The 18,735-nt window shown below is 36.7% G+C and overlaps 3 protein-coding genes and 1 long non-coding RNA gene across 4 annotated transcripts in view; 2 read left to right on the forward strand and 2 right to left on the reverse strand.

Annotated features, from left to right (window-relative positions):
• The window catches only part of LOC127086171 (uncharacterized), a 57,292-nt gene that overhangs the window by 36,731 nt on the left and 1,826 nt on the right, over window positions 1–18,735 (reverse strand). The gene's annotated exons all lie outside the window — the stretch shown is intronic.
• Window positions 4,135–4,917, forward strand: LOC127081899 (formate dehydrogenase 1, mitochondrial). The gene has a single exon (XM_051022127.1). It carries the CDS (start codon window positions 4,135–4,137, stop codon window positions 4,915–4,917), a length of 783 nt encoding a protein of 260 aa, XP_050878084.1.
• Window positions 5,301–5,947, reverse strand: LOC127081900 (guard cell S-type anion channel SLAC1). Its single transcript, XM_051022128.1, has 2 exons — window positions 5,569–5,947; window positions 5,301–5,339 (listed from the first exon to the last, which is right to left on the reverse strand). Exons 1-2 carry the CDS (start codon window positions 5,833–5,835, stop codon window positions 5,301–5,303), a joined length of 306 nt encoding a protein of 101 aa, XP_050878085.1. The 5' UTR covers window positions 5,836–5,947.
• On the forward strand, window positions 8,259–9,011 carry LOC127086172 (uncharacterized). The gene is made up of 3 exons (XR_007789415.1): window positions 8,259–8,340; window positions 8,656–8,742; window positions 8,942–9,011. It is a non-coding gene; the product is annotated as an uncharacterized LOC127086172 (long non-coding RNA).

Here is an 18,735-nt window from a genome sequence, read left to right on the forward strand (position 1 = left end):
ATAATTGTTTTTATGTTTTCAACTTATCCCCATTAAAAAACCCAACAGCCAAGCGGCTGGGTTTAACTACTGGTAGTCCAACAGACTTTTTTTTATTTTAGTTTTTATTCTAATGTTTAATCTATTTTGGTTTATATATTTAAAGTAGCATCAAAATAATAAATAATCATGAGTGGTTTGGTGGAGAAGGGTAGTATCATAGTCTTTAGTGGGGTGAGTTCAATACCCATATGTAGCATTTTCTTTTCTTTTTAACTTTTTTTGTTATGTTTATGCTTTATTATTTTCATAGTTTCATTATCATAACATAGATTTGTTTTCTTTTAATTTCATCATTCATTCAAAACCATTTTAAAACTATAAAAATCATATTTTTCTCGATTTAATGTCGAGCCCATTTTCCATACCCTTGTAAGTCGATTGCTTTTTAAGCGTCGCCATCAACCTCACATAGCTTACTCTTGGGCTTTCTTACAATGAGTCGGTTCTCTTGCACTTACACTCATATTTCGCATCATTTGTTGTTTGGGCCTGATCTAATTATTTCATGATTTTGAATCCCCATTTGACAAAATGTACCCCACTTCCCCAATGTGTATATAATGTTGTATTGTTTTATTTCTCTATTTGTTTTAGACACTAACACAAGAGTAAAATCCACCATTTCTGAAAAAATACAAAAAATATGACTCGATCCAACGTCGAGTATTTTCTCAATAAACAAATCAATTCATTTCGCCTTCCTATTCTATTCCCTTTCTTTCAAACTTTCATCAAATGCTTGATTCAACGTCAAGCCATTTTCTCTAATAAAAACTCAAAAAATATTAATTCATAAGTCAAGACTTTTTCAATAAAGATGGAAGTGGAACGTGGTGTATACCACGCACTCCTGAGACTAGGATTCGAGATGTATATCTCGCCAATCCTAGCTCTCGCCATCATCCAATTTACCCACTTTGCTCTATCAAACACTCATTCAAATCTTTCTCAAACGTCCATCAATACTTGATCTAGGTCAAGTCATTTTCACAACAAAACTCAAAATACCTAACTCTTATTTAATACTTTTTTTTTCAATAAAGGTGGAAATGGAACATGGTGTATACCATGCACTCCTAAGATTAGGATTCGAGATGTATATCTCGCCAATCTTAGCTCTCGCCATCGTCTAAAATTGTCAATGCGGTTTCTCCAAACCCTTTCTCAATCAAATTCAAAACACTTAATTCTCTATTAAACACTTTTGCAAATAAAGATGGAAATGGAACATGGTGTATACCATGCACTCCTGAGGCTAGGATTCGAGATGTATATCTCGCCAATCCTAGTTCTCGCCATCACTCGAAGCACATCCAACCAATCAAACTCTTTTTCTCGCCGCCGTGCGACCAATCAAAAAACCTTTTAAAATGAAAGATATCTTGTCTTAAGAGATATAAAACATTGTTTCAGCCACGATTGTTGAGTAGAGATAGATGACGCTTTTCCGAGTGTAGATTTGTAAATTCTAACACTTAAATACATATTGCATGACAACTCTAGGGCAGAGCTTCCCCCACTTCTAGACCTTTCTGAGCGTCTCCGATCTTGTGGCATGTAGTCCGTTCTATTGCAAAGAGGTAACTGCCTAAGACTCGATTCAGCAAGCTGCGACACCTACTGCTAGGACGAGAACACATTGCCCACTCTCCTTTGACACAACTGGTGTCCTCCTTTGTAAGTCCATGTTCAGATGGCAACCCCTATGTAGCCGAACTACGACAACTCTGATTCTCATGTTCAGATGAGATACGTAGGCACAAGATGCGATGTCTTGCCGAGTTTGACTAACAACTAACAACTAATCCTTGTTTGCTTTCGCCCTCGTTGCGATCCTTTCTCTCGCCCTCGTTGCGATCGAGACTTTCCTTTTCTCTTGCCCTAGTTGCAATCGAGACCCTTGTTCCCTTAGTTAGCTGAACTACGTTTTGCTCTGATTCTCATTCCAGATGAGATACGTAGGCATAAGACGCGATGTCTTAGCACACACACATCTCTTTCACCCATAGGTACCCGAGCTACGAAGACTCTGATTCTCATATTCAGATGAGATACGTATGCAATGGATGCGATATCTGTGCGAGTCATTTTTCTCTTGACCCTTTTAGTAAATAGTACATTAGATAAACACACACCCTTTAGACAAGAACAACAAAAGTGGATCCCGTAGAGTACTACGGATGCGTAGGGGTGCTAATACCTTCCCTTCGCATAATCGACTCCCGAACCCAAGATTTGGTTGCGAGACCTTGTCTTTTCCTTTCCTCTCTTCAGGTTTACTTCGAGCGTTTTCTTTCCCTCCTTTGGGATAAATAACGCACGGTGGCGACTCTTCTGTCATTCTTTTCTTTCGCCGGTTGTTTTTTCGCACCACTGTATTTTTCAGGTTGCGACAGTAGTTTTTCAAACACATTTTTAATATGCAAAAATAACCTACAATAATATTAAATCTTTTACTAGACAACAAAATCATTAAACTTTTAAATAGAACAATTATATTCAACTTCTAATTCTAAAATATAATACTTTAAAGATTTATTATTTTTCAACATATTTTATGTTCTGCTCCTACTAAATGAGAGTTTTTCAAACATATTTTCAATATATAAGATTTTTTAATATTACCTTAAACAACATATATGATCAACTTTTAGAAAGAAGAAAACTATAAAACTATTAGTTTTATAATTTATACATTAAAATTCATATAAAGGTAAATTATAAAATTCTTATTGAAAAAATATATAATATTATTGTTTATATATAACTAAGGGTAATGCTAACTTGTGCCCTGGGACACAAGTTAAGAAACTCATTTATAGAAAATTTGTATTGAAAACAAAAATGAAAAAAATTAAATTTTATATTTTTAATATAACCAATACACAATTCCCAAAAATAATATTTCTTTATTTAGTTCTTAACTTGTGTCCCTAGGATACCCCTAGGGCACAAGTTAGTATTATCCTATAAGTAATTTAACACTCTTAAATGTACAGGGATATTCTTTGCGCATGGGTTCAATTTCTAAGTCTTTTAGTCTCTTAAATGTGTATTGAATATAAATATTAGTAATAACATATCTTATTGGTTTAAATGTATATTAAGTTTTATAGCGCCGATTTCTTTTTATTTTTAATATAGTGAATTTTTTCAAAAATGCATAGTTGACAAACTACTTGTGACATTTTTATATTCTATAATTAAAAAGTAGTAGCAATATATGTATTATGATTTATTTATTGGAATCAAGTGTATAACTAAATTTATTTCATTAATTAAGATGAAATTAAAATATAAGGCTTTATTAGTCTCGTTAAAATAATAATTTATTAATATCTAAATGTTGAGCATGATTTCAAACCCATAACATTTTATTTTTTCACTTTTAAAGAGTAAAATTCTGGTAATTAAATTACTAAAACAAAATAAAAGACTTTGTTTAAAGCAACAACAAAAAAGTGTATTTTATTCTAATAAATAATGCACGTGATTTTTGGATGTGTCAATTCATCTTCTTCTTTCCACCTCTTTTAGATCCCAATCATATCATTTTTACCATTGTAATCTTATTTTATCATTCAAGTTAAAAAAAAAAAGAGGATGAGTATCATCATGAATGTAAGAGTAGAGCTGTCAAATAAGCCTATATTTAAAAGTCCTAATTATTAAGCCCTATTAAAGCCCCAATATATTAAGCCCCTTATCATTGAGATTTATTTTAGGCCCTAAAATTTTAGGCCCTTTATATAATGCATTTTTTAGGCCCCATTGAGGGGCCTTATTTTATTCCCAAAATTTGGACGTTGAGTTTATCACTCCATTCATGTTCTGTGCAAAGCTTCCGCCACCGTCAACCAATTACACCGCCGTCAACTTTTCTCTATCACAAAAATAAAGGTACTCTTCTATCTCCATTTCTCTTTAATCTCTAGTTTTCTTAATATCAAATTTCATTTTTTATCTCATTTGAATCAACATGTTTATAATACTGCTTAATATGTACACTCACAAGCTGTTTGTGGAAATGCCTCAACAACTTTATACATGATATAAATTTGATTAAAATGCAATTCTGATGGTAAAGTTTCGATGATTAATTTTCCGTGTTTTAATCTTATTGGTACTTTGAGTCATTCTATTGCAAATTTAGGTTCTTTAGTTGATATCAAATTGGAGGGTAATCATATCAATGGCGTAGTGCCTAGTAATTGGACCAGTTTGATGAATATGAAATTGTTTGATGTGAGTAGAGCATTTTTAACAAAATTTAAAACACAAACTACCATTCTTGATCTTCATGTTCTGATATCTACACCATTTCACCCTGCCTATGTTACTGCTGAAAGAATTAAGAAAGCTAAGAATTTAGAGCTACTTTTGACTGCCAGAATTGGTTCTGATCACATTGATCTCAATGTTGCAGCTGCTGCTGGTTTAACCGTCGCAGAGGTCACAGGAAGCAACACAATATTTGTTGTTGAGGATGAGCTCATGAGAATTCTCATTATGGTGAGGAATTTTGTGCCTGGTTACCATCAGTCTATTACAGGAGAATGGGATGTTGCTGGCATTGCACATAGAGCATATGATCTTGAAGGAAAGATGATAGGAACGGTGGGTGCTGGACGAATCGGGAAGCTTTTACTCCAAAGGCTGAAACCTTTTAACTGTAACTTTTTATATCATGATAGACTTAAGATGGAGCCTGAATTGGAGAAAGAAATTGGAGCTAAGTTTGAAGAGGACCTCGATACAATGCTTCCAAAGTGCGATGTAATTGCTCCAACAAAGTTACCAGATACAGAGAGATGGTTAGAGGGATTTGCAACCTTAGATAGACGCTTTTTGCCTCCAGAAAGCCACTGGCCATAGATTTTGAGTTCAAGTAGAAAATAAGGTGCTATGAAAGTGCACCAAATGGCAGGGTGAAGGGTTTGTTGTGGGGCTAGTTTAGAGGGTACAGAGATTGCTAAAAACATTCAGACAACCCAAGGGGCAAAGAAGAAGTTGATACGAACCGGATGGAAATACTCTCTTCTGACTGCTTCAAAGTAGAATATGCATTTCAGAATGTAGGTGATGGAAACAGCTATCAACACTGCTAAGGCTAACAACCATATTAGAAAACTGATATTTGGTGTAATATGAAGAAACCTTGTGGCAGGACTTGTTGCCAGATTATGCCATAAAACCGCTTGACTGCTTAGGCCGAGACAGATACCAAAACATCCTATAGGAAATCGAAGGAGAAACGGTCACTGCTCATCTGTCGGGAGAAGGATGTCCTCATAGTCCTGTGTCAAATGTATGCACAACATTATAATTGATCATTTATACATATTTAAAAACTATTTTAAAAATAAAAATATCTGATCAACTATTCTCTTAAACATCATTTTAAAATCCCATAATTTTTAATTGTGATTGAGTCTTTGGAAAGATATATAGCATATATCTAGCTAACATGCATGCATTCATGCAACTTTGAGGTAAAAATTTAAAACTTAGGTAGCAATTTCTCACCTTGACTTCATCTAACTCAGGTCCTCTAAGAGCAGCAAAGTATCTACCAGCAGGAACACTTGCATTAACAGAATCATCATCCACACCAGAAGTGCCATTAATCTTCTGAGACTCCAATTCCTTCTCGATTTTTCTCGGCAACAAAGAATTCTGTTTACTGAGAGTGGATTTCGTCTTAAAGATACTGAAATCTCTTTTCTGTCCTTCCAAACCAATCTTATTTGCAGGATTCAAACCTCCTAAGTTGGTTCCACTTCTGTGACTCATCTATTGGTCATCAACCACTGTTGTGACTCATCTATTGGTCATCAACCACTGCTGTGACTCATCTATCCTGGTCAGCACTCTCAACACCAATCATTAATTCATTGATGGGGAAATCCGAACTTAAACCCAGTCAAAACATGTTCCAGTTCAGTTTTGGATGATAAGTTTAAAAAATTCGATCTGATTCGATCAAATTTCACGCGGTTTGATTTAGATCCGTTTTTAGATATCCAAATTACAATTTTTTTATTTATTAATATTATAAAAATACTAATAAACAATTTTTTTTATATAATATATAACATAAACTATATTTATGAAAAAATAAATATCATTTAAAAATAAATTAACACAATATATCATACTAATAAAAAACAAATAAGTATAAAAATATATACATGCGGTTCGATTTGGTTTAGATCGGTTTTAAAAAATCAATCAGAAATCTGATCTGAACCGAGTAATTTTTATAAAATAACAACCAAACACATCCAATATTATTCAATTTTTTTGCGGTTTTCAGTTTTTTTTATCGATTTGCAGTTTAAAATTTGGATCGGTTTGAATTTGAACACCCCTAGTACCCACCTTGAACTCGTCTTCGAACCGACTTTGTTTATTTTATTATGTACTTTATTATTTTAGTTTTGATAATTTAGAATATTAAATATTGTTAATGTTTTGATATTTTGATTTGTATTTATTATTTAAAATATTTGAAATATATGTATGAAATTTTATTTTTATTATTTATAATGTAATTTAATTTTAAAAAAATAATTTTATTAAATAAATGATGTCGGAGCGGAAATACCCAACCTCAATTTGTTTGAGTTTTAATTCTCTATTTTTGATGAAATTGGGACAAAAAAATAGATTATTTTAGAATTTGAATTTGAATTTGGTGAGTTAAAAATCGTGAACCGTTAATCATGCCTACTCCTAATCACAAAGTAAACCGGGAGAAAATAGAACAAATCGGTTCAAACGAACTAATTCGATCAAACCACAAACCCGGTATTGGGTATTGAAAACCGTCTTGTTCACTCTCGTATGCAATTCCTTTCCACTTTCCTTTTCTCATAAAACACAGAATCCATTCTTCTTCCTTTTCTGTTTTCCCTTCGCCATTGAAGCTCGGTTCCAAGGCTTAAGGGTAATTTAATTTCCCCACAGTGGGTTTCAATCCTCATTATGATAATGAAGCTTTTATTTGTCTTATTTCCATTTGAGTTCTCATTTGTTTTAGTTTGTTGCCATGAAGTGTTCAACCAAGTGCTTCTCGTTTGTCTTGATATTGAATTAGTAACAAAGCTTTGATTTGAATTCTTCCATTGTTAAGATGTTTCCGTTGATAAAACTGAATGATTTTGCTGTTGTTGTGTCTCATGGTGTAATGCTTGTTTTCTGTTTGATAAAATGCTTCAACCGAACTTTGTGAATAGGAAACACTTGTCATAGATAAAATGAACCAAGATAGGTTTTAGTGACATTGATAGTGCAGTGTCATAACTATTGCCTGCTTAATTGGTTATTTGATTTTGAGCTAGTGATGCAAAGTAAATTGTGAGATTTTTACCTGCTGTTTAGTTGGTTATTATCTATGTATGAGAGAGTAGATGAGATTATCGTAATCAACTCCTAGAAGTAAAATTTGTTCATGATGCAGGTACTAGATATACAGTTCACCTATTAAAGTACTATGTGGAATGGAAGAATCATCATTTTTGGACCGAATGATTGGTCATCTTCGGGGAACTTGCAAGTATGTCCATGTTAACTACTGGTGTCATTTTCTCTTATTTGTAGCTTTATTAATCTTTACTACTAATTCTATTTTCTATCATTCTGTAGTAACTATAATAATTCTTTGTACTGCAATACTTATTTTTCTCTAGGCATTTTTTTCGTTAATTAAATATTAGAAACTAATTATTGTCATTTGATTGAAGAATTGTTTAGTCATATCGATAAGTCTATGGAATCTCATTTCAAATAATTGAATATTAACGACAAAGTTCAGTAACCCGTACTATGGTAGCAAACTTTGCAATTTGCATGATATAATTTAGATGACAGATACTTTGCACAATTCCCTGGTGCATTATTCTTGGAAATTCACCTCATCCCGTGATGTCTATTAATGGGAAATATCAATTTGTTGGAATTATTTTGATAATATTAGGTACTATACTGGTTATCCAAAGGATCTTGGACCATCACAGGTTGTTCATTTCACCTCGAGCGTGAGTTTGTCAATCTCCTTCATGAAGGGTTTCCCATGGTTGTTGCTTTTACTATCAGGTGATCCGGTTGGATTCAGCTCTTGAATACTCTTACTCTAAAGCTTATTTAGGTGTGAATGAAAAAGAAAAGAAATAAAATGAATTAATTTAGGAATGACTTCTTATTATTCTATAATGCAAGGGGAATTACACAGAACATCTTGACAAAGTATTAGAAGAAGCTACTTCTGAGTTTTATCCACATGTAAAATTTATGCGTGTAAGTTATTTTATTAATGATATCTTACTACTTGTTTGTGTTGGCACTTGGGAGTCATACCTATGTATATTTTTACTCACGATGAAGCATTGCAATCGTCTAGTCTGATAGAGTCACAAAAACATACACAAATGTGCTCATTACTTTGCAATGAGTTGGAGTTTACTAATAGGAAAGTAGGCACTAGGCTTACAGTAGAATTTATCTTTTATCGTGTTCCTTTTTCTGTACCTTTATTGCTTGTTATTGTCTACGCACTCTGCAGTGTTTCTATTCCACAATGATGATGACATGATAATTTTTTGTGCTTTGCAGGTTGAGTGTCCAAAGTATCCTGGGTTTTGTATAAGTCGGCAGAAAAAGGAGTACCCATTCATGGAAATATTTCATAGTCCAACACATGTATGGTATTCCTTTCTGTTTTCTAAGCCTCTTAACCTCAGTGCCTAAATTGCTAATAGGATAAAATTATAATAAATTTTCTTCTGATGGCATGTTTAAGTAAACCTAAGAAGCACAAATTCTATGACAATAATTTGGTTGATCTTTTCATTGACTCAATAGAAATGTAGTTACTTGAGACATGTGTTTCTTTTTACAGGTGGCTAACCAGGGTAGGGTAGCTGATCCAAATATTACTAAATACAATGTGAAAGTCATGCCTGTAAGTATCCTTCCTCCTGTTTTTCAGGAAAATTGTAAAGCATGTAATATCGGCCATGATTATTTGTATTTTGAACAATCCCCCTTAAGAAAATATCAAATACTGAAAATGTACCCTTCCCAGGTATTAAATCTAGTAATCAACCACTAAGATCAACTTAAGCACATGTTTCTTTTGGATCAAGCGCTAACCACTAGGCCAAAAGCAATTGCTGTTAATAAGGGCGCAACTTTATTTTCTTATAGCATAGAGCCCTCAAGGGGCTGCGCCCAACCCATACTAAACGCCATGGGTTGGGATGTTAAACCCATCGAATCCCTAAGGGTGATGCTGGATTAATAAATCCAACAGTTTCTTGATATGAAGCCATTTAGGTTTTTACCAATGAAATTTGTCTACTTGCCATGGAGGGTTCCTCAAAGTTAAGATTTCTTCCATTTCAGGCCAGTAGATGGCAAATTATAATTACCTGTTTTGTTGACGTCTCAACCCTTAAATATATGATTTGCCATCTACTGGCCTGAAATGGAAGAAATCTTAACTTTGAGGAACCCTCCATGGAAAGTAGACAAATTTCATTGGTAAAAACCTAAATGGCTTCATATCAAGAAACTGTTGGATTTATTAATCCAGCATCACCCTTAGGGATTCGATGGGTTTAACATCTCAACCCATGGCGTTTAGTATGGGCTGGGCGCAGCCCCTTGAGGGCTCTATGCTATAAGAGAATAAAGTTGCGCCCTCATTAACAGCAATTGCTTTTAGCCTAGTGGTTAGCGCTTGATCCAAAAGAAACACGTGCTTAAGTTGATCTTAGTGGTTGATTACTAGATTTAATACCTGGGAAGGGTACATTTTCAGTATTTGATATTTTCTTAAGGGGGATTGTTCAAAATAAAAATAATCATGGCCGGTATTACATGCTTTACAATTTTCCTGAAAAGCAGGAGGAAGGATACTTACAGGCATGACTTTCACATTGTATTTAGTAATATTTGGATCAGCTACCCTACCCTGGTTAGCCACCTGTAAAAAGAAACACATGTCTCAAGTAACTACATTTCCATTTAGTCAATGAAAAGATCAACCAATTACTAAAAACCAAATTATTGTCATAAAATTTGTGCTTCTTGGGTTTACTTAAACATGCCATCAGAAGAAAATTTATTATAATTTTATCCTATTAGCAATTTAGGCATTAAGGTTAAGAGGCTTAGCAAACAGAAAGGAATACCATACATGTGTTGGACTATGAAATATTTCCATGAATGGGTACTCATTTTCTGCCGACTTATACAAAACCCAGGATACTTTGGACACTCAACCTGCAAAGCACAAAAAATTATCATGTAATCATCAATGTGGAATAGAAACGCTGCAGAGTGCGTAGACAATAACAAGCAATAAAGGTACAGAAAAAGGAACACGATAAAAGATAAATTCTACTGTAAGCCTAGTGCCTACTTTCCTATTAGTAAACTCCAACTCATTGCAAAGTAATGAGCACATTTGTGTATGTTTTTGTGACTCTATCAGACTAGACGATTGCAATGCTTCATCGTGAGTAAAAATATACATAGGTATGACTCCCAAGTGCCAACACAAACAAGTAGTAAGAGATCATTAATAAAATAATTTACACGCATAAATTTTACATGTGGATAAAACTCAGAAGCAGCTTCTTCTAATACTTTGTCAAGATGTTCTGTGTAATTCCCCCTGCATTATAGAATAATAAGAAGTCATTACTAAATTAATTCATTTTATTTCTTTTCTTTTTCATTCACACCTAAATAAGCTTTAGAGTAAGAGTATTCAAGAGCCGACTGCAACCGAATCACCTGATAGTAAAAGCAACAACCACGGGAAACCCTTCATGAAGGAGATTGACAAACTCACGCTCGGAGGTGAAATGAACAACCCATGATGGTCCAAGATCCTTTGGATAACCAGTATAGTACCTAATATTATCAAAACAATTCCAACAAATTGATATTTCCCATTAATAGACAGCACGGGATGAGGTGAATTTCCAAGAATAATGCTGTTAGATGCCCAAAAGTGCTTAATTGAGCTATCATATGTGGGCATCTTTCACTCTATTTCCCTGCTAAAATTGTCAAAATCACCTTGGTTTTTGATGAAATGCATTACATTGATAAAACAAGCTTGGTGCCTTTGATTTGTGTGTTATTGTGCAGAAAGAAGACATGAAATAATTGAAATTGAAGACACAAGAAAGTTGGCAAAGGAACCAAAGCAAACAAGCATTCATCAGCCTGCTCGCTAGGCGAGGGCTGTGGCGAAGCACTGGTTCGCTAGGCGAGCGCCAAGCGAAAAGCTCCAGTAAATTGTCAATAAATTCGCCAGGCGAGCTGACAGCGAAGGTGGTAGCGAGTTCGTTCTGTTTTGGTGAAAAGCGCAGCCAGCACTCACTCGCTAGGCGAAGCTCTAGCGAGTCCCCAGCGAGCATTCCAGTAGCAAAACCTCTCAACCTCGCTGGGGCGAAGGTTGAAGCGTGTCCTTCGCTAGGCGAAGGTATGTTCGCTAGGCGAACATGACAGTTCTGCAGACCCTGTTTCTCTGTGCGCAGGTGCCTTATGTGCCCATACTAGACCCTCGCTAGGCGAGCCATTCTGCTCGCCTAGCGAGCATGACAGCCCAGCAGAGGTCTATAAGTAGCAGGTGCCACTTTTGAGCACCATACCTCATTTTTACCAACTTTTTCCACTTTTGTACTTTGGAGAGATATTTTACAGCATTGTTCTAGGGGATCTTTTATGCCCTAATTTTCATTTCTCTTCATCTTAGAACCATCTTCTACAAAAAGAAGGTGGATTCCCATCCAACTTCGATTATCCGACTTGGATGTTGATCAACCTTCTTTCCTTACTTGCCGACCAAGCTACCATGAAAATGAGTAGCTAAGTCATCCATTTGTCAAGGTTAGATGTAAGTGATTACTAGCTTTGTGTGTAAATGTAAGGATCCTCATATGTAAACTCTTTAATGGTAAATATATGATGAAAACTTTGTTTCTATTTAAAACTCTTTGTGTTGGTTTATGATCGAGAGATGTTTACCGACTCTTGACCTAGGTTTTCATCCAAACTTGTTTGTTAGCTAGAGATAGTACTGAATGATTTTGTTCACCATAAGGTTGAACCAAAAAGTTGTCATTTTGATAGATTGTGTTCGAGAGAAACAATGGATCAAAATGGCAAAACTCACAATGTGTGTTCGAGAGAAACATATTGAGAGGACTTTGTGAAATGATTTATCATCTAAAGGAGTTTATAAGATTGTTGACCGAGCAAATACATGCAAAGTGATCATTGAAACCTAACTTTGGCAATATTTCTCATTTATTCAAACCAAAACTTTTACCGCAATTTATTACTTTTTATGCAAGATAACTTGATTAAAACCAAAACCATATTGTTACATTGATCTAAGATTAATACAACCATCGAATGGCGGTGATATCTTACAATCCTTGTGGATACGATAACAAAAACCCGACACGAAATATACTTTCAACAAAATGGCGCCGTTGCCGGGGATTGTAAATTGATATTGCGAGCATCGCAATGGTTGTTTAAGTTTTAGCTTGTGAATTTTTGACTTGTGCTTGTAATTTGTTTGGTTTAGTGTGCAGCTTACGTTTTATGCGAGGGCAAATCCCTGTGGTCGAACTTCTTTTTGATCCTGAGATCGAGAGAACCGCAAGGAGGCTCAATAGCAAAACGAGACGTAGGAGGCAACAGGCTAGACAACGCCAAGAGCAAGGAGAAAGTTCTTCAACCACAAATCCACCACCATTCATACCAAACATGGAGCCACAACCACCACCACCTATTTCTACTCCATGCATCAATAGTCCAAGGAACACCACTCAGTTTGCCAACCACACCGGAAGGCAAGCTGAGATGAAAACGGGAACTCTAAATCTATTATATGGAAGTCCATTCACAGGAATGGACCATGAAGACCCATTTGCTTTTCTCACAAAATTTTATGAGATAGCATTGGCTGCCGGAGTGGATCAGGCTCAGGAGCTTCCGTTGTTCAGACGATTATTTCCCCACGCTTTGCTCGGTAAAGCAAAGGATTGGTACCTAGATCAAACACCAGCCGTAATGACAGACTGGAACGTGTTCGAAGAGAAATTCATAGAAAGGTTCTTCTCCCATAACCGGTTCATGGAATCCAAGACGGCCATCTCGGTGTTTTCACAAGGAACCAGTGAATCTTTGAATGAAGCGTGGGAAAGATTCAAGTCCATGCTTCGGAAATGTAAAGGGCATGGATTTGATGAAATGACTCAAATCCATATCTTCAGAAATGGACTTCAACCAAACTGCAAAACGTTGTTGGATGCTACCTCTGGTGGCTCTTTATTGTCAAAAAGTGCCGAAGAAGCCACGAACATTATAAATCGAATGGCTTTGAATGATCTTCAGAGTCAAAGTCGAGGAAATTCTTTGAAGAAGGCGGGAGTGCTTGAGCTAGGGACGAACGATGCCATCCTTGCCCAAAACAAGCTCATCTCACAACAAGTGGAACTCTTAACGCAACAAATCAAAGAGTTAAGAGAACCGTCAAAAGCTAAACAAATAGCTTGTTGTGAACTTTGTAAAGGTGAACATGACACCGGATTTTGTCCACCTCCCGGTTTTGACGAAGTAAACTACATGGCCAATCAACGGGACTATCAACCGAGACAACAACCTTATCAACCGCACCCTCAACAACAACAACAACAACAACAACAATTCCAAGGGAACCAAGGGTTCCAACATAGAAGCAACTATTATCATAACCAAGGTTACGGAGGTGGTTCTTCTAGCCGTCAAAACCCTCCCCAAAATCCGTATCAATCTCAACAACCGCCGGTCGTCAATTCTAAATTGGAAGAGACATTGACGCAATTCATGCAAATGTCAATGGCCAATCAAAAGAGCAATGACGCGGCCATAAAGAATCTCGAGACTCAAGTTGGGCAACTTGCCAAGCAACTCGCGGAACAACAAACCGGTCCTTCCTTTTCGGCAAACACGCAAACAAATCCTAAGGAGCATTGTAAGGCGATTATGACGAGAAGTGGGAGGGAGTTGGGTAGTGAGAATAAAAAAGGAGTTGAGAGTGAACAAAGAGAGAAAGAGAAAGAAATTGAGGAGGAAATATTGAAAGAGAATGTTGATGGTGAAGTAGGAGAGTGGAGTGAGGGTGAAGAAAGTGAAAAGAATAAAAATAATGGTGAAGTTGAAAAAGAAAAAGGTGTGGAGATGGGGAAAAATACAAGTGATGAGGTAATAAGGGAGGTAGTGAAAAAGCCGAGATGGAAGAGTGCTAGAGTTGCAAAGGGAAAGGAGGTAGTGAGCGCTACTCCTATCCAAAACCTTCCTTATCCTCATGCTCCTTCCAAAAGGGAGAATGAACGGCATTACGCCCGGTTCATGGATATTTTTAAACAATTGAAAGTGAACATTCCGTTTGCTGAAGCCTTGGAGCAAATGCCAAAGTATGCCAAATTCATGAAGGACATACTTACAAAAAAACGGAGATACACGGAACCAGAGACAATCTTGCTTGATGCACGATGTAGTGCCATCATTCAGAAAACTCTCCCAAGAAAGGAATCCGATCCGGGACGAGTTGTTTTACCAATAACCATCGGAGACACCTACATGGGTAATGGCTTGATTGACTTGGGATCTAGCATCAATCTAATTCCCCTGTCCATTATCAAAAGATTGGGAAATGTTGATATCAAACCTGCGAAGATGACTTTGCAACTTGCTGATAAATCTACCACTGCACCATATGGAGTGGCTCAAGACATGTTAGTCAAAGTTGATAAATTCTTCTTCCCGGTTGATTTTATTATTATTGATATGGAAGAGGATGATGATGCTCCGCTCATCCTGGGCCGACCATTCATGAAAACCGCGCGCATGATGATAGACGTAGATAACGGTTTGATGAAGGTAAGGGTCCAAAATGAAGAGGTAGACTTCCATCTTTTTGAAGCCAAAAAGCATCTCAATGATAAACATGATTCTTTCCGAATTGATGTCACAGAGGAGAAACTTGTGGAGGTCGCAAACCAGGTTCATGTTTCTAATCCTTCCGAAAGATTTCTTATCGGAGTATACAAAGGTTCAACCAAAAATAAAGAAAAAAACATGGAAGCATTGTTGCACGAATTAGAAGCTTGTGGAGAACTTGTCTATCATAAAGAGACAAGGGAAGGCGTGGATATGACTAATATAGTGGAGGAGCCAAAACTGGAGCCACATTTGAAATATGTGTACCTTGATGATAACTGTGCTAAACACGTGATCATTAGCAATAATTTGTCCACAAATGAAGAGAATCAATTGATGCGGGTGCTGAAGAAGAAAGAGGTTGTCAAACTGGTAGAGGCCGGGATGAATTGTTCTATCGCCGACGGTGAATGGGTGAGCGTTGTGCAAATAGTTCCGAAAAAGGGTGGTATTAGATTTTATCGAAGGTTCATCAAGAACCTCGTGAAGACAACAAAGCCCTTGAGAAAGTTGCTCAACAAAATGGATCCCGGTAGCTCAAACAACAAAGTGGATCGCGGAAGCTGCACAACTTCCGCTTGATGCTCCTCTGTGAGCATCACACCGTCGAGCTTAGCCGACGTTAAACAAGCGCTAGTTGGGAGGCACCCCAACATTGTAAGTATTTACTGTTTTTTGTGTTGTGTTGTGTAGGGTTTCCTTGTGCTAACCATTCTGGATGAACATGAAATTGCTGCTTTTGAAAAAGCACTTGCTGTCATGCTCGCTAGCTGCTCGCTAGGCGAGGCAGTAGCGAGCTAATTCGCTAGCTGCTCGCTAGGCGAAGCAGCAGCGAGCGCTGCATGACAGCACTTATTTAAAAACTCAGCAGGGCACTCATTTTTGCCCTAACTCAACTTTGCTGTCTTGCAACCCTGCTGAGAACAATTTTTACAGAGCACTCAACAATCTCTCATTTGCATGTGGTGCTCATGCTTTGATGACGCGTGAGCAGTTTCTGCTTAACGCTAACTGGCCTGTGGACAGGCCTGTCTATAGTGAGGGGGTGAGCGCTGATGCTGATGATGATGATGATGTTGATGATGAGGCTACCGGTTCTGAGGCCGGTAGCGAGGAGGAGTCCTGAGCCCTTAGTGGGTTAAGTTTTTGTATTTTTTCAGCTTTTATGTCATTTCTATTTGTATTTTCGGATTTTGTATCTTGATTTTGGTGTTGTACTATTGGGGTGTTTTGTCCCCCATGAACAAATTTATATTTTCAGTTAATGTTAATTATTTATGTTTTTAATTTTGTGTGTTTAATAAATTTTTGGTTGATTGAGTGGCAAACCCTTCTAGATTGGTTGCTCCTCAAGAAGTACCCAATGAAGGTGCATCCGAGCTTGGATGGCAATGATAAGAATAAACAAGTGAATGAAGCTAAGGTACATGGTTACCTTCGGCTAGAATTTTAGAATGCATTAGGAACTTTACTCTTTTTGGTAAATTGAATATTGTCTTTTTGCAACATAATTGAATGAATGTTTCATCTAGAACTTAAAACCACAAATTGTGAGGAAACCTCCATTGTACACTTAAATGCTGGATTCTAATAAGTTTTGTTGATTCATGAGATTCATGCTTTGTCTTTTATTATTGTGAAATTGTGGAAGCAATTAGAAATGATCAAGGCACTTGTTTTCTTTTGAGCACAACTACATCCAAAAACAACTTACCTGTGAGCAGAGAGAGTATTTGTTAACCCCTTTGAGCTTAAACAGTTGAATCTCGGCTTGAAATAAAGCGAGATCTCAAAAATCTTTTTTTTACAACCCGGAAAATCTTGATTATTGTTCTTTTGCCGTAAAAAGTTAAGAGCATTCACTTAGGGTGAGTAAGAAATAAGTTGGGGAGAACGAAAAAGAATCGGTAAGTACCACAACTCTTGAAAAAGAAAAGAAAAACCGAGCAAGCATAGAAAAATATATGTATAGAAAATATAGAAAAGAAACATCTGTTTTGTATATATGATGTGAAAGAAAAGAACAAAAATAAAAAGAATGAAAATGAATGCTTGCTTGGAAGAAAAATACTGAAAAATAAAAATTGAGTTGTGGAATATGTGTTGTGAAGGTTTCAAATAAGAAACAAATGAAACAAAGTCGAGTAGTGTGAATAATACTGTGAATGTCTCTTTTGCATCGGCACTTTCGTTTCAATGGCCTTAGAAATGACCCTTGTTTGTTAACCTAACCAAGCTTCAACCGAAAAGCCCTTAGTGATCTTTATGCTTCCACAATACCATTTATAATTGTTAGACATTGTATGAATCTATTTGATTTCTTCATTGTTTGTTAGAGAGTGAGATTAATCCCGCGGTTGCAAACGCGTAAAATCTTCATTCCTTATTCGAAGAGGAGAGATAGGATGATTCATTCAGAATAGTACTGTTGTAGATAGATAAATATTTTGCATTGCTATTTAAGTTTTAGTTCTTGTGTATTATTTTATTCAAACCGTTGGAAACTTGTATTTGCTGATTTCGCTTGTGTTTGAGCCGTTTATCCAACTTCGGAGAAACCATTTTCTTAATGCAAATCCTCTTGTCCTTCAAGAGGCATACTTTGCTTGAGGACAAACAAGAATCTAGTTGGGGAGAGTTGTTAGATGCCCAAAAGTGCTTAATTGAGCTATCATATGTGGGCATCTTTCACTCTATTTCCCTGCTAAAATTGTCAAAATCACCTTGGTTTTTGATGAAATGCATTACATTGATAAAACAAGCTTGGTGCCTTTGATTTGTGTGTTATTGTGCAGAAAGAAGGCATGAAATAATTGAAATTGAAGACACAAGAAAGTTGGCAAAGGAACCAAAGCAAACAAGCATTCATCAGCCTGCTCGCTAGGCGAGGGCTGTGGCGAAGCACTGGTTCGCTAGGCGAGCGCCAAGCGAAAAGCTCCAGTAAATTGTCAATAAATTCGCCAGGCGAGCTGACAGCGAAGGTGGTAGCGAGTTCGTTCTGTTTTGGTGAAAAGCGCAGCCAGCACTCACTCGCTAGGCGAAGCTCTAGCGAGTCCCCAGCGAGCATTCCAGTAGCAAAACCTCTCAACCTCGCTGGGGCGAAGGTTGAAGCGTGTCCTTCGCTAGGCGAAGGTATGTTCGCTAGGCGAACATGACAGTTCTGCAGACCCTGTTTCTCTGGGCGCAGGTGCCTTATGTGCCCATACTAGACCCTCGCTAGGCGAGCCATTCTGCTCGCCTAGCGAGCATGACAGCCCAGCAGAGGTCTATAAGTAGCAGGTGCCACTTTTGAGCACCATACCTCATTTTTACCAACTTTTTCCACTTTTGTACTTTGGAGAGATATTTTACAGCATTGTTCTAGGGGATCTTTTATGCCCTAATTTTCATTTCTCTTCATCTTAGAATCATCTTCTACAAAAAGAAGGTGGATTCCCATCCAACTTCGATTATCCGACTTGGATGTTGATCAACCTTCTTTCCTTACTTGCCGACCAAGCTACCATGAAAATGAGTAGCTAAGTCATCCATTTGTCAAGGTTAGATGTAAGTGATTACTAGCTTTGTGTGTAAATGTAAGGATCCTCATATGTAAACTCTTTAATGGTAAATATATGATGAAAACTTTGTTTCTATTTAAAACTCTTTGTGTTGGTTTATGATCGAGAGATGTTTACCGAC

Source organism: Lathyrus oleraceus, chromosome 5, assembly GCF_024323335.1.
Source record: "Lathyrus oleraceus cultivar Zhongwan6 chromosome 5, CAAS_Psat_ZW6_1.0, whole genome shotgun sequence".
Lineage (NCBI taxonomy): Eukaryota > Viridiplantae > Streptophyta > Magnoliopsida > Fabales > Fabaceae > Lathyrus > Lathyrus oleraceus.